This window comes from Diorhabda sublineata, chromosome 3, assembly GCF_026230105.1.
Source record: "Diorhabda sublineata isolate icDioSubl1.1 chromosome 3, icDioSubl1.1, whole genome shotgun sequence".
In the NCBI taxonomy this organism is placed as follows: Eukaryota; Metazoa; Arthropoda; class Insecta; order Coleoptera; family Chrysomelidae; genus Diorhabda; species Diorhabda sublineata.
In genome coordinates, this window is record NC_079476.1 from 8587317 (window position 1) to 8603993 (window position 16677).

General features: G+C 33.5%; 1 protein-coding gene across 1 annotated transcript; it reads left to right on the forward strand.

The window, feature by feature from the left end:
* Positions 1–896: 896 nt before the first annotated feature.
* Positions 897–16454, forward strand: LOC130441276 (uncharacterized). The gene is made up of 7 exons (XM_056774877.1): positions 897–1029; positions 1121–1244; positions 1307–1483; positions 5133–5246; positions 5333–5509; positions 5569–5714; positions 13391–16454. The coding sequence occupies exons 2-7, from the start codon at positions 1129–1131 to the stop codon at positions 14038–14040; spliced, it is 1380 nt and encodes a 459-aa protein (XP_056630855.1). The 5' UTR covers positions 897–1029; positions 1121–1128; the 3' UTR covers positions 14041–16454.
* Positions 16455–16677: the final 223 nt, after the last annotated feature.

Below are 16677 nucleotides of genomic sequence, written 5' to 3' on the forward strand. Positions count from 1 at the left end.
CCAAATCTGTCACTAAAAAACTCATATAGTGTCCAATAAAAAATTTCACTTTAATACAAAAAAAAAACACTCTTTAAACCTATTCTATATAATTAACCACATTCATTTATTTCGAGGGCAGTCTAGCTGTTGGTTGGTTGGCTTTGAACCTCATCTTCTTGTTGAGATTCTATTTTAGTTATTGCAAGTTCACACATTAATGTTGATTCTTTTTTTGAATTGTATTGTGAGGATTTTCATTTCATTTCAAATATATTATCAACTCTTTCATCTAGAAACGAACGAGTGTAGGCTAATCTTGTTGGATAATCCTCTACTTCCATGGCATACACTTTCTGGATATGAAAGGAGTAAAGAAACTGCTCCCGCAGACTCCTATTAATAGTTGTCGTTAATATGTTAAAGTGACACTTTATGTATGATGTCCATTGCTATAAGGCAGAATCTTGGAAAGCTCTTCCAACCTCAAAGAAATATAGTTTTTTTGTTTTCATTTAATAAGTTGTAGGTTAACCAACTAAATTTTTCTACATTTCAATTTTTTCCTTATGTAAGTAACGCAATATTCGACAGTATACAGTTCAATTAGAAATGTTTTATTTTGTTCCAATAACTCCTGTAAATATTTTCAAAAAATAATTACAATTTATGTTAATCTTCTTCAGAATGCCTCTATATGGCGAATAGTTTCCTTGACAAAAAATCTACATATTTTCTAAACCATAAATTTTATCGAGTTTTTTGCTATAATACCTGATTTAAAAATCTAAACAATGTTTGGGTTTGACCATGCCTTGATTTAAGATTACGCTCCAGTCAAAATTATGACACGTGACCTCATTTGACGCTCTAAGCCAGCGTCAAGCGTCAACATGAAATTGGACCTTTACTTTCGCGCATTCATTGGAAACATCACAGGCGCCATTTTGTTAAACTAGGTTAGTTATTGGATGCAAACAAATTGTACTTTAATTTCACAAAGTATTAATTCAATTTGAAATATTCTGGATATATTTGAGCAACAGAAAGGTATGTATGTGATAGTTTTGCCTAAAATGTATACATTGGTAATTTCATTTATCGGAAATGTTTATGTAACATCAGCTAATACAACTTTCAGGTAAGGACATGGCGATTACTTGTTGGGCTCCCGATTGTTGCCACAATAATATGAAACATGTATGCAAGTTTTATAGATTTCCTCTAGATTCAACGATTCGGAAAATGTGGCTTACTCTCTTAAGGTACTTGTTGTTATTCATACTTTTACGACAATTCTGTAAAATACATCTTTAAAATGTTTTAGAAGAGATGCAGAACCGGGTTCTGGATCTAGAGTGTGCAGTTGTCACTTCCGAGAAGGGAACAAGAATAATCTTCCTGAAATATACAGCTACGATAAAAGGAAATTAGTTAATGAACACCACTTCGCTCCAGAATTGATGAAAAAAGGGAATAAATGCACTCCGTCAGGTGAATCAAGGTATATATGAATTATTTATGTTCATAGCATTGTATTTTAACATGGTATAAATATCATACCAGTAAATCGTAGTATTACACATAATGAAGTAACTACTAGGTTTAAGCTTTGTTTCAGGAAGGAAAAAGTGCCACAAAAGCCTATGAAATATTGGAATCTGTATATGGTGATAAAATAATAACTTTGCAGTTTGTTTATAATTGATATGATTTAAAAGTTGAAATGAATTAGTTATTAACAAGAGTGGTCGAGGTGTCCTTTGACTTCCAAAACAAAAGAAAATGTGCAAAAACTCTTGAAATTTGAAGTTTTAGGTGAAAGCTTTGAGAAGAAAAATATTTTAATATATAATAAACAATATACTTCGAGAAAACAATTAATTACAATTGAAAAATAATAGAAAAATCATTACACTAACATTTACAGTTTTAAACAAAATGAAGCTCAAAAAATATAGGGAGTAATTAGATATACACTCAATAGATTACAAGTTTCTAATGCACTTCAAAGATTTCATCTTCATTAATGAATCTGCTGTCATGGTACCTACTCCAGAAACTTTTTGAAAAATAGATGCTTGCAAACCCGTTTTTACGCTATTTTAGCGCTTATAAAGAAATTTAATTAGCTTTTTATATGAATTGACTTTTGTTGTCTATTATTTATTAAAATGAGAAATTCTCAGTATTTTTAAGATACCATAACACTACCAAACATATGCTGCAGAATTGCCAGTAGTTACAATGGATTTCAAAATAAAGTATGGTGCTTTATTCACACCAAAATATTAAAGAAATATGTCAAAATTGTTTGTGTAATAAAAATAAGGACAAAAGGATTTTAAAGATAAGAAAAATGATAGTAACATTATTTTGAAAAATATCAAAGGCGCGCATGCCTTTGTCGAATTTTAGAATTCCACTGCATGCGTCGTAACAATACTTAATATTCGGTGGCGTTACCAAATTAGTTATCTTTTTTTTAAAATTTTATGTAGTTTACAAGCTGATTGCAAGACTTATAAGTAAAAAATTGATCAAATAACTAGATAAAATACTTGGGACAACCTAGATTTTAAAAATGTAAGAGGACCAATGGGGCAGACACTTAAAACAATAATGGATAAAAGCTCTCAATGTTATCTAGGATTGAGCATCATGTGTATAAACTTTAAATAGGTCTAAAGCACAATAGATCGAAACAAACTGTATAACGTATGGAACTCTTTAAAATTTCAAATTGTATAACTAGTGAAGATAAAGTTAGACAGTTCACATGGTTAGAAAAATTTAGGGTCAAAAAAAAGGAGATCGTCTGTCGCCAGTGCTCTACAATTTAATCTTCATTACTGCAGAGCATAATACAAATATGCCTCTTCAGTTCTTTTACAGTTTTAGGAAACAAATTTCAAAGCCCTTCAAATGATTCGACATAATGGGGCATATTTTGATAAAGACTTAAAGAAAAGTTAAAACGTCGATTTTATCTATCTTTCAAAAATTATTAAAAAAACTAATTTTGAAACAGAAGAGACCTAAAATCAAGAACGTTTAGAAGGTTCACTTTCATAAAAACGAAAAAGCTATTAATAATAAAAAAGACCTAAATAATTTAAGTAAAATTTACAGCTCTATTTTGTAAATTCTACTAAAACTACAAATAATTTAATTGATTAAGTACAGCTACATATTTGAGATGTAATGACTGAGGAAAAATTAATTTTTCTAAATAGAAAAAATTTCTATTTTGATTTTATTAAGACAAAATGTCAATTTTTTATCAATCCAAGAAAATTTAGAAGCATTAATATATTTTGATTTAATAATGCTTCTAAATGTTCTTGATTTTAGGTCTCCTCTGTTTTAAAATGTTTTTTTAATAATCTTTGAAAGATTGATCAAAAATTGACGTTTTATCTTAATAAAATCCAAATAGAAATTTTTCCTCAGTCCTTACATCTCAAATATGTAGCAGTACTTAATCAATTGAATTATTTGTAGTTTTATTAGAATTTACAAAATAGAGCTGTAGATTTTACTTAAATTATTTAGGTCTTTTTTATCATTTATAGCTTTTTCGTTTTTATGAATGTGAACCATTTCTAAAAATTTTCTTTTTTGTGTATTAGATTCCATTACAATCTTTATAATTGAATTTATGTTTTTTTGATATTTCATGGTTTGTTAATGCAGTTTCATTTTTTTTATCATACGTAGAGAGTGTCACAACTAGTACAAGGCACTTGATATATAATATTACTTCTCTTTGTTTTTTGGTGATGTATATTTTAATTTAGTGCAATATTAGGTCCTTTATGACTTATACTGTCCATGTGATGCTTTAGGTATTCCTGTTTTTTCGTTTTTGCCTTTTGCTTCCCATATCCTCTTCACTGATCTTGACTCATCCATTCTTTGTAAATGAACCCACCATCTTAACTACATTGCTCCCAACTTAGGGGTTTGGTCCCCAAATTTAGGGGGGGAAATGTGGAATAGAATGTTTTTAGGGGTGTTATATTTTTAGGGATTTTGATAACTTCAAATATTTATTTTTTCAATTTCAAATTAAGTCAAATAAAGGTGTTATAGTATAGGGCATGGAAAATTATTTAATGTCAATATGTATGATTTAAAAAAATCAGAATCTGAGGAAAATGATTTGTTACTTGGAAGTTTTTGATAATTTATGAATAAAGACTTTAAATAATGATGCTGCTGAATGAAACTTTTTGTTATGGTTTAAAATTTATTATTTGTTTAATAATATTTTTAATGCATTTTTTATTTAAAAATATGCAATTATTTCATTTATAAAAAATAAAAGTTTTTTAAAACTTGGGAAAACTGCTAATAACATGTTTGATATTTCGTTTATATAGGGTTAAGATGGAATTTCGTATATCAACTTAAATTTTTTTTTCTTTCCAAACTTTCCCATTTTTATTCCTTCAATTTTTGTCAAAAGCTTTCTCCATATAAATGAATCCAAATAATGCATCTGTATCTCGGCGGACAGCTTTCTGTTTAAGTTGTTTGATTATAAATACGTGATCTTATACACATTGTGTAATAAATTTTCAGCATCATTTAGTATATTTTCTTTTCTTGGTCTTATTTTGTTATCTAGGATTTCCTCGTAAAATTCGATGTATTTAGTAAACTTATTACTATGTAGTTGTTACATTGCTTGCTGTCTCCTGATTTGAAATTGGTAGTAATAAGTCTACTTTCCATTCTTTTGATATCTTTCTCGTATTCCACGCTATGTTTATGTATTTTTGTGAATACCTCACTCTCTCCCATAGCTTTTAACATTCTAGATGTTAGTTTGTCGCATCCCGCAGCTTTTCATTTTTTTAGCCGTTTAGATCTCGTCTATAACTTCTTCCTTCGTTTTCATCGCAGTCCTCTTTTTTACAAATGTTATTAATTTCTTTATTTTGTTCATTATTATCTTCTGTTAAAATTTTACCATTTTGATCCGTTAAGGTATATCTTGTTTCTTACTGTATGGTGACATGAAATTAATTATCCTTATGCTTTATAATCACTTCCGACATATGAAAACTCCATGTCAAAATCTTATTTTACACATTCCTACTTAATTTACATAATCATATTGTACATTTTCTCTTATGCATTTATAGGCAAGGACAAAAGATTGTTTGTTGGGCCCCAGGTTGTGACCATAATAATATCAGGGAGAAATGCAATTATTTCCGCTTTCCTCAAGAAGATAAGATAAAGAATAAGTTAACAAGGTCTGTAGTGGATATAAGAAACCAAAGTATTGCCTCCATTTTCGCCCCAAGATTATTAGTTATTAAAGTCTTTTCATGCGTTATAGAAGTACTGCAAGTCCTGATCCCGAAGTTTATATCTGCAGCTGTCATTTTGCTGATGGAAAAAAAGAAAATGGTCCTAGTCTATTCGAATGTAATGTATTTTCGTTATTAGATAAAACTACGCCAGAAAAAAATCTGAAAATTGAGGGACACATTCAAAGTTCTAGGAAATTAGAGAGGTATGTAATAATTTAAAATATTTGTAATGTGTTGCTAAATTTAATTTTACAAATTTCAGTATTACTGTTTGTGCTGTTCCAGGATGTACTAGTATGTCTTCTGACAAGTGTTTGGAATTTTTCCCATTTCCGCAATCCAAAATGATAAGATACAAATGGATCCAGTTTTGTGGGGTAGATGCTAAAAATCTAGATACAAGGACAGGTAATTTCATCCTATTATCATAATTAAATTACATCTGTGGATTTGGCGTAGTCACGAATAATTTGTTTTTGATTGGTTTGCAATCTCCATTCTTCATTTAATTCATTTTCATCTGTATAAAAAGAAAAAAGAAAGAGAAACCCCACTCGATTTTTATTACTGGTGTCAACATCCAACTACCAAATTAAATACTATAGCCAAAGATAAACACAAAATCAGAATATTACCATCACCATTACCATTTGGCACTTCAACGCGATGTTAGCCTTGGTTTTCTCGACAATTCGCCTCCAAGCTGGTTTATTTTTCACCAACGTTCTCCATTCTTTCACATTCATTGTAAGTCTTTGTGAACTTGATCAGTCTAGCTGATACGGGATCTGCCTGTACTTTTCTACTGCTGTATATTTTGGCATTCATCCGCTTGTTCTCTATTCTTTGATTGTGGCTAAACCATCTTAACTTCTTGAGTTTTAATGAAACGGAAACATTTGCTTGGTACTCCATCAATTTATCTATTATTTCGGATCCTCCAGTCTGCTTTGATCATTCTAATTCCTCCATACATTCTTTTGATAATTTTTCTCTCCAATATTCTTAATATTTCTTGGTCTTTTTCCGTCTTCGCCCAATATTCACTGCTATGAGTTACTGTTGGTCTTATTGGAGTCCTATAGATTTTTTTAACTTTGTTCTTCTTGTTACTAGTTTATTTTTCAGGAGCTTCAGATTCGAATAATAAGCTCTATTACCACTTTGAATTCTTTCTTGTATGCCAGTGCTTGGTTGTTTATATTTACTCCCGAGATAATCAATCTGACACCTTTGAAAGTTTTACCATCTATTATTGAAACTTCCACTCTCGAACAATGTTCTGATGCCACATCTTCGTAAATCCAGTTTTCGATTCATTAATAATTAGGACGAGCCCTTTATATTTTCTTTCTATATCTTTGAAAACTTTCTTTATTTATAGTTATTATTGCATCATCTGTATATGTAAAATCTGGGTCGATTTATTAAATATAGTACCTCTCTGATATTTTTGCTTAATTGCTTTGTGGTGTAGTATTATAAAGAGTATATTTGTAAAACTATCTCATTGTTTAACACCATGATCAAGAGGATCACTCAGTCTGTCACCTATTTTCACTTTAGAGTGATTCCATATTCAAATCAACCTGACTACCTTAGAATTTAACGAAATTTGTTATGAAAGTTGGTATCATCGAGAAAAATGCCAATTTTTTTTAATATCTCAAACAGTTATATAAATTTTCTCAAAATCCTCCAAAAAAACGTAACAGATATATTTTGACATTACCATATCTTTTTTCCTAATTGAGCTAGAGATATAGGAGTGGTGTCATTTTACTCAGTCACTGTCACTCCCGGGTATTTGAACTCCTGGACTTTATCAAATCTATACTCCTTGTTTCGCTCTCTAGTCACTTTCAATTGGTTGCAGCTATTCAGATCTCTTTCAATCTCCATATAATTTGTTTTTTATTGAATATTTTTTCTAGATCCTTTTTCGTTCTACTTATAAGTACCACATCATCTGCGTAGGTAAGGATTTGTGTTTTGTTAGTGTAAATCATCCCCTTGTTGGGTTGTCACTACTTCTCAGGACCATTTATAATTCAACGTTAAACAGCACTGTTGATAGTGGGTCTCCTTGCTTCCTTCGACAGCTACTTCATTCTTGGTGTTATTCAGTGTCATTTTAACCAAAAGTAATATTTTCGTTGGTACTCCTAATGCTGCTAGAGCCTGGAACAAATGCTTTCTTACTTATTGCATCATACGCCTTCTTGAAATTCACAAAGAGGAGCTTAGCAGCATCACAGGATCCATGCCTACGGCCCCTACTAGGGCTCATGAGGTTTTACTAAACCTCCCACCCCTGGATCTTGCGATATAATTCGAAGCCATGAGAACAGCCTACAGGCTGAACTTCCACAAAGAACTTCGGGCTGGACCAATTGACCATGCAAAAATCTGGGTGCAGGCCACAGGTGGATACCCAATCATTTCGATTTCGATGGGCAGCGACCAAATGACGCCTTCGACCGTTGATAATGAGGGCTTAAAGGCACACATCACTGACCACGAGTAGTGGAATGGTGACCCCAAGCCCGCTGTATGGAACAATGGAGCCACCTGGTACACAGACGGTTCTAGGAGGAATGTCTTGGTCGGTGCAGGTTTCTGCGGGGGAAACCCCAAAATAAGCTAATCTTTTTCGCTTGGGGAACACACTACCGTCTTCCAAGCCGAAGTATTCGCTGTGATGGAATGCGGTCGCGCGATACACGACGCCATCGACGCCACAGGAACACAGTAATCTCGATCTGCTTAGACAGCAGAGCTGTTATAAAAGGTATGCTCTAGGCTAGTGCTGGAGTGTAAGAGAGTCCTTCAAAATCTGGTGAGGGATGGCTGCAAGATCCAGCTCGTTTGGGTGCCCGGTCACTCAACAAAGGCAACGACGAAGCGGACTCACTTGCCAGACTGGGTCAGCGAATCCGCCAATGGGCCCAGAACCCATACTTAGTGTGGCTAAAAGCGCTGTAATCACGACTCTCAACAGCCTTCTTGCAAGGCGGGCTTGACAGATATGGATGGAGACGTCTGGCATGAGACAAGCAATGACCCATAAGACGGGCGCCGCTCGTCTCTCACCAAATAAATCCAGCTAAATAGGATCGAATAAATCAGACACGCGACTGAACACTGCCATCTAAAACGTAACCTTCACACCATCGGCATCACGGTTAATCCGGAGTGCCGCTGGTGCATGGAGGAGGACGAAACTGCAGACCACGTTATTTGTGAGTACTTTGCACTCACACGAGCGAGGTTTAAACACCTGAGCAAACCTCACAACCTGCCTAAAGACATCAAAGGGCTCAACCTAAAGCGCCTGATCGGCTTCTCAAAGGACATTGGACTTTGTTAATGTCAAGTGGGGCACGACGGGCTTATCCTAAGGCCTATGTGTTCAACGGCTTCACGGCCGTCCATACCTACGAACTATGAAGAGGAGCTTCAGGTTCAATCCTTGGTTATAGCTGTTGTTCTAGATTGCCTTAGTATGAAAATTTGATCACTAGTTGGCTTCCTCTTTTTAAAGCCCCCTCCCATTTTACAGTATTTCAGAACTATTAATCACCTTGTTTATCATTTGTTAACTAAATAAATTTATATAAGAATCAAATAATTATTCACTGAGAATCTGCCTCACTGTCATCATTAGAAAAAGAAACTATTATCGGTCCTATAATAATACTATCTAACTTCAATATTTAATCTTCTTCTTTTATGACATGTGCCACACAATTTTGCTAGTGAATATTTGACACATTTTTTACATCTTTTAGTTCCAAAATACTATTTTTGGGTGCCACATCATTTTGTACTTTAGCCCAAATCAATTCTATAGGGATAAATTCACAATTATATGGTGACAGCCTAAGTACAATTTTATTTGTTTGTTGTGCCATTTCATCGGCAAGTTCAGATCCAACCATATTCATATCAAATTGTATATTTTTTTGTATTCTAACCATTTTTGCAAAACTTTTTTTAATGTAGATGTTGTTGGAACATTTTCTACTCCACGGTTGTGGTAGGATGCATTGTCCAATACAATTACAGTACTGTTTGGCCTCTCTTTTAGAAAATTCAGAAAACCGGTTTTCAAATACCAATCCATTCATATCCTAATGATTTCTAGTTATTTACAGTCAAATATTAGCAATGCATCTTTAACAAATCCATGCTCAGGTCCCGCATAAAGGATTATTAAGCATCTTTTTTGTCTCAAATAGATGTATGTATCCATATTTTGGAATTTGTATGACCTTCATTTAGACAGGTTTCATCAAAGTAATAAATGAGTTTCTGTTCTCGCCTATACTGTTCGATGGATCTTAGGTAATTTTCTCCATCTTGAGTTCTATTAAATTACTTTACTGTCTAAAACCGGGTCAAAATTTTCTTAAAAAGTGCCAATTAGAGCAAAGTTTCTGTTACAAGCAAGCTGTTTTTATTAAATACATGTTTATGTATGTCAAGTAAAAAAATGAACCTTCAAAGAAATTTGTCAATGGAGAGGACAGTGTGAGCATCGATTATCAATGCGCTATGTTGATGGTTTGTTAGGCATCAGTAGCATAGTGAGGCGACATAATGAAACAGTTTCGTGTACCATCAAAGAATAGGACAAGGGAGGAAACGTTCAACAAATCAAATTGTTTTTTGATCGTTTTTTGCTTTTAGAAACAGGAAATATACCAGAAATCTGCTAAATAATGAATTATCAGATATTCGAAATATCAATATATCGTTTCGAATGGTTAGAAGACGTTTACATAAAGCAGGGTTAAGCAAGAAGACCGGCTAAAAAACTCTATGCTCGGACGGAATTGGTTCCTATACGTACGAGGTCTATGAATGCCCAATATTACTTACAATTAGACAATATTATTGTCAAATACGTAATGCCTTTTGCGCCGTTTTTTGCCTAATTATTTATTCATATACGAAAACGCTCCTGTCCATGAGGCTAGACATGTTATCGGCTACTTTTCTAATCAAAACCGACTCATAGAAATTGCTATTGAAGAATGGGAGAATATACCGCAAGCTTTTGTTGAACATTTGATATCAAGCATGGCGCGACGGATGAATGCAGTGATAAGAAGTAGAGGAGAGCCTACGCGGTTTTAGGGTTGACCCATATGCATTTATTCTTTTTTACTGATTTTTTTTTCGATTTGTAAATATTTAGATTAATTAAAGTGATTCGTTAATTTTATCTAGGAGTTTATTTTTTGTTGAATCGTCGAAGGTTTTTACAATTCCTGAACGACATCCACGATAGTTATAAGAGATAATTATTCCAACGTTTCTCTATTCTTTAATAATTTTTAACACAGTCGATCTAGCAACTCCTTAAAAATAAAATTTACCAAATGTTTTCACAATTTTAAAAAGAATGGCATCCTCCTGGTTCATCATCAGATTTGTTTATACAATATCATAAAGTTTTGCTTCTCTGTAAACGATAAGTGGTCTAAAATTACAGAGCTCCTTCTTTTATGTGTGCTAATACTAGGAATATTATCTGAGCTCATTTTCAAATTAGTCTTGACAAGAATTGTTTTATATTTTAATAAAATAACAAGAACAAAGTAGACACTCTTTGTATACAATTGTCAATCATAATATTATATGTCAAAACTGCTGTGTAAAACCTGCTGCGATTTAACCAATCAGAAATCTAACTTAAATTCAAATCAGTACTCGTAGTCAATTGTTTGGATATGAATTGATTTTTAAAAATTGCCTTGTTAGTCCAGTAACTGAAGACCTGAATATATCGAAAGCTCCAGTTAATTCCGAGAATTATTCCCTTGTGGCGCAATTTGTAGGTCATGACAAATACTTTCAAGGGAGAAAATCTTTAACACGATAGCGGCTAAGAATGGGGCCCAAAATGGGCCCCTAAACCCTGGAAAATGGGTTTTCCGCCGATATCGGCCAAAATATAGGACTTAGAGAAATTTCCTTTATACAAAAGATGGAGATCTTTTCATTATCTACAATAATGACCTCTGCCAATTTTTTTGCAAGACCAAATTTTTCGCAAAAATGGACGTCGAAAAATCCGTAATTTTCCTAGTGAATAGATATAGTAGTTTCTGGCCGAATTTTCGCTCGATGGAGTTGAAAATACATTGATCTCTATCTTTTGACCTCTGGAGACCAATTGTAGATGGCACCAGGGAATTTGCTCTGCTCGCTAAGTCGCGGATTGCGTAAATGAAAACCCCGACAAAAATGAATTTCTCGACCTTTACTGGCGTATTACTTGTGTTGCTTTTGGACTGAAGTGGCGTTTGAGATCTCTATTTTCTTAGCCAACGCTGAGTATCATCTCCCAAGGATAGAAGTTGCAAATTGAGACTGCAAAAATTGTAATTCAAATTGCAAAGATGTATTTTTCCATGCGTTAAAGTTGTGAGTGACGTTGTTTTGTCCAATAACAAGTGACAACTTTGAGAAGTTGGTGAATATTTCCTCGACGGCGGCCTTCGCATTTTTTTCAATTTTTTTGCAAACTCATTTCGGGATGATGTAGGTGCAGGATGTAGGAAAAAATACGTCGTTACATTGAAAAAGTCTGTACATTTATTACATTATTAAAAAATTATTATTGTATAACATTATGGAAAAATTACATTTATTAACGAAAATTTTTGGAAACACAAGTACAATAACACGCTTCTTTGTCAAACCTCCTTTTTTCTTCTCTTTTTCTATTGAAGCTGGTAAATCACAGAATAAACAATTGTTTTTGAAGTCAAAACCACCACTGGAACGCTTTTTTTGTCTCTTTGGGCTTGTTAAATGATCCAGTCTTCTTGAATGGTGCTTTGCAAAGTCGTTGTAAGCGAACTTGCCTCGATATTTAATAGTGTAGCGTTCCCTACACTTATTATGCATTCGTACGGAGGATTGTTTCTGGAGCATAAGGTGAAAATTATCGCCTTTTTCCTTACTCACTTGAATGAAAGTGTCTAAACCACGAGCAACATTTATACTGTCATCCTCAACATCCTGCTTACAAACAAAGCATTCTGAAACCGAGTCCGCCTCCATTTCTAGAACAAGACCTACACCAAAAAATCAATAATATAATCAGAAACAATCCTCCGTACGAATGCATACTAAGTGTAGGGAACGCTACACTATTAAATCTCGAGGCAAGTTCGCTTACAACGACTTTGCAAAGCACCATTCAAGAAGACTGGATCATTTAACAAGGCCCAAAGAGACAAAAAAAGCGTTCCAGTGGTGGTTTTGACTTCAAAAACAATTGTTTATTCTGTGATTTACCAGCTTCAATAGAAAAAGAGAAGAAAAAAGGAGGTTTGACAAAGAAGCGTGTTATTGTACTTGTATTTCCAAAAATTTTCGTTAATAAATGTAATTAGAATTTTTGCAGTCTCAATTTGCAACTTCTATCCTTGGGAGATGATACTCAGCGTTGGCTAAGAAAATAGAGATCTCAAACGCCACTTTAGTCCAAAAGCAACACATGTAATACGCCAGTAAAGGTCGAGAAATTCATTTTTGTCGGGGTTTTCATTTACGCAATCCGCGACTTAGCGAGCAGAACAAATGCCCTGGCGCCATCTACAATTGGTCTCCAGAGGTCAAAAGATAGAGATCAATGTATTTGCAACTCCATCGAGCGAAAATTTGGCCAGAAACTACTATATCTATTCACTAGGAAAATTACGGATTTTTCGACGTCCATTTTTGCGAAAAATATTGGTCTTGCGAAAAAATTGGCAGAGGTCATTATTGTAGATAATGAAAAGATCTCCATTTTTTGTCTAAAGGAAATTTCTCTAAGTCCTATATTTTGGCCGATATCGGCGGAAAACCCATTTTCCAGGGTTTAGGGGCCCCATTCTTAGCCGCTATCGTGTTAAAGATTTTCTCCCTTGAAAGTATTTGTCATGACCTACAAATTGCGCCACAAGGGAATAATTCTCGGAATTAACTGGAGCTTTGGACCTTCAGTTACTGGACAATGTGCTAATATTGAATTACATCATGATTAATTGTCAAATGACTGATAATTTTCAAAACTTTTTCAGCTCACATTTGCTGCAAACACTTTGAAGAAAGCTCCTACATAACGAAAATTGAAATATTTGGGGATATAACATACTTGATAAGAGCTTTATGTTATGACGCTGTTCCAGTTATTAATAATCCGAATACGTCTAAAATTTCAGTAGAAATCCAAGAGAACCATCAAGGGAAATCTGGACATAACTCAAACCAAAAGAGTGAGCAGCTAGATACCAATGTATATGGTGACATTAGAACACAAGCGGACTTACACAAATTGAAAATATATAATGAGCTTCTTAAAAAGAAAAATAAACTGTATGAAATCAATTTGAAAGTGAATCAGAAAAGATTAAAAAGAAAAGAAGCACTTTTAGCGTCACTAGAGTCACAAGTATCTAAAACAAATATTTTGTACGGAGATGTTCTAGCAAAGGTTTTCTCACAAAGCCAAATTAAACATCTTTGTGGTCATAAAAAGACGCATTGGACTGAAGACGATTTAGCTGTTGGATTTACCATTAGATATTTAAGTAGTAGAACGTTTTACAATTATTTAACTAATACTTTAAAATTTCCATTGCCAGCATTGTCTACCATTCAAAGGTATATTGTTGTAAACAAGAAAAAAAGTGGCGGTTCCGGTAGATCTCTTCTTAAAAATATTATTTAAATTAAGTTATACTTTTATGTAATTCATTTAAAATTTCTTAGCTCACATGAACATGAACAAACTTTGTTTCAGTGTACACCTTTTTGATGAGATTTTCATTAAATGATTAATCAAATTTTGAAATAACTGGATCAAACAATTCGTGTTATTGTTTGATGAAATTATTTCATACAAAATTTCAATCTTACATTGTTTCTGAATGAGATATTATAATAAAACTTCCAGATTCAGGAAATTGATATACTAGGTATTTAGTTAAGAGAGGGAACACATCACTCAATAAGTCGGTGACTAACTAATAACACATTTTTTTTTATTTATCATTGAAATCTCCTTCAAAAGCAATATAATAATTCCAGCGCTTCTCTAACTTCTCGATGCCGTGCTTGTAGAAGGATTTGTCTTTTGCCTCAAAATAAGCTGCAGTTTCAACAATTGCTTCTTCATTTCAGCTGAATTTCTTACCAGTTAACCTTTTTTTGAGATCAGCGAATAGCCAGTAGTCACCGGGGGTCTGATCTGGATTATACGGTAGATGAGGAAGCAATTCGAAGTGTAATTCGTTAAATTTAACCATGGTTGCCATCTACTTGTGAATCGGTGGATTGTCTTGGTAAAACAGTGGTTTTTTCTTCGACATATGATCCTTGATTTTTGCATTCAAATGATCCAACAATTCCATGTAGTATTTGCTATTGATTGTTTCTCCCTTTTGGAGATAGTCGATAAACAATATTCCATGTTCTTCCCAAAATATTGAAACCACAACCTTTCCAGCTGACCGTTGTGTCTTTGGACATTTCGGACGTGGTTCACCAGCTGTAGTCCACTCAGATTCCGGAGTGAGGTTATGGATTCATGTTGTATCCATTCTCACAAATCGACGCAAAAAATCTAGTTATTTTAATTTACGATTAGATATAATCAATTTTTGGACTTTTTTTATGATGATTTCTGACCTCAATCGGACGACCAGAACGTTCACCATTATCGGTATCTGTACGGTCACGTTTATATTTAGCAAACCAATAACAAACGGCTCTTTTCAAAGGTGCAGAGTAGTTTTGAAGTTGAGCTAGTACAGTATTTTTTTGTATCAAGAAGCAATGATAAATTAACACATGAAATTGTTTTGAAAACAACAAAAGAGTAGCTTCATTTTTTTCTGACCAATCGAAAAGTCATGAACGTCATTTGGATTTGACAATGGCAACGCCATCTGTGTCTCAGTCACACTACTTATTGAGTGATGTTATAACTGTATCTCAGAATCATACAATTGAGAAAAAGGCTACTGGAAATTATTTTCGAATTCCCATCTCCGATAGGGAGTATAGGTTAAAATAATAACCCAAAAAAATCATTTTATTACTGCAAAGTTATAGTACAGCAAAATTTAGATAATCTTAATAATTTTATGTAAATTTGCTTTACATTGTGAAATCACCATAGTATCACTGTATCGGAAAGAATGAAACAGTTGGAGTAGATAGAGAATAGTTTATAGTAGAATAGTGGATGGCCACTTGAAATTACCAAAGGCCGATGTCTTTTGAAAAGCCGATCAGGCGTTTTGGCTTGAACCTTTTGACTGTGAGTCCTAACTAGCCGAAGAGAGAGAAACTGCGGTTTCGCGTAGCTAGCACCGGATTTAAAGTGGGTACAGTTTTACGGCATTTGGAGCTAACTCGTTTAATAAGCGTAGAACCAGTGGTTCTTGACATCTTAACATGATTTATCTGTACCTCTGGGTTGGAAGCCCTGGGTAGAGAAGTGTTAGGAAGTTGAGGCACCTTGGGATCCGGGACCGTTAAACACTGAGCTGTATCGGTATCTTTGGGCTTCCTTGTTCTTTTTTTCTTCGCACTACTGATGTTACGTATTTTAACTGCATCATGTCAAAAGCACCATCGGTCAGAGCTTCGACATCGGTAGAAACTGATGCTTTAGAAGTTCCGTGGTCGCTGTCGAGGAAATTGAAAGCTTTCGGTGGGAAGAGGAGGATTTGATATGGTCCCTGCTTTTGCAGGGCCCTTGGAATTTTGTCGAGGTTATTTGATCCAGCTGAGAGGCCATTTAAAAAGGCATGCCTCGAAGAATTTATGGATTCATCAAGCCAAATTTTGGACTTAGTGTGCCTGCTTTTACCCACGTTCCGTCAATGTAATAAATTTTCCTATTCCCTCTTCTATAGGCCCTTACTTTCATTAAACACTGTCGTTGCATTATACTATTTTCGATTTCTTGAACAATAGACTATTTCTCCTTTTTTGTTTTAAATTTAAGCTGAGATACAGCGGACTAAGTTTCTTAATCAGACATGTTATACAGTAGGAATTAATTTAAAAAATATTGTTTTCCCTCCTAAGCTGTAATAAATATTAGAACTAGAAATTAATACAAAAGAAAGAAAAGAAGAACATCTCGAAAATATATTTTTTTAAAATGTTTTATAGATACAGTGTTTTCATAAAATTAATGTTGTGTAGTTGTAGTTTATATATATATATATATATATATATATATATATATATATATATATATATATATATATAGATATATATATATATATATATATACGAGCCCCGTCCCATTTCAGTAGGCCCAATTAAAAAAAATAGATTTTCTATAAACATT

Excerpts from the sequence above, each read along its gene's own strand:
- LOC130441276 (XM_056774877.1), top strand. The coding sequence starts at position 1,129 with ATGGCGATTACTTGTTGGGCTCCCGATTGTTGCCACAATAATATGAAA. Across the intron at positions 1,245-1,306 it reads ATGTGGCTTACTCTCTTAAG|AAGAGATGCAGAACCGGGTT; the intron begins GTACTTGTTGTT and ends AAAATGTTTTAG. Across the intron at positions 1,484-5,132 it reads ACTCCGTCAGGTGAATCAAG|GCAAGGACAAAAGATTGTTT; the intron begins GTATATATGAAT and ends ATGCATTTATAG.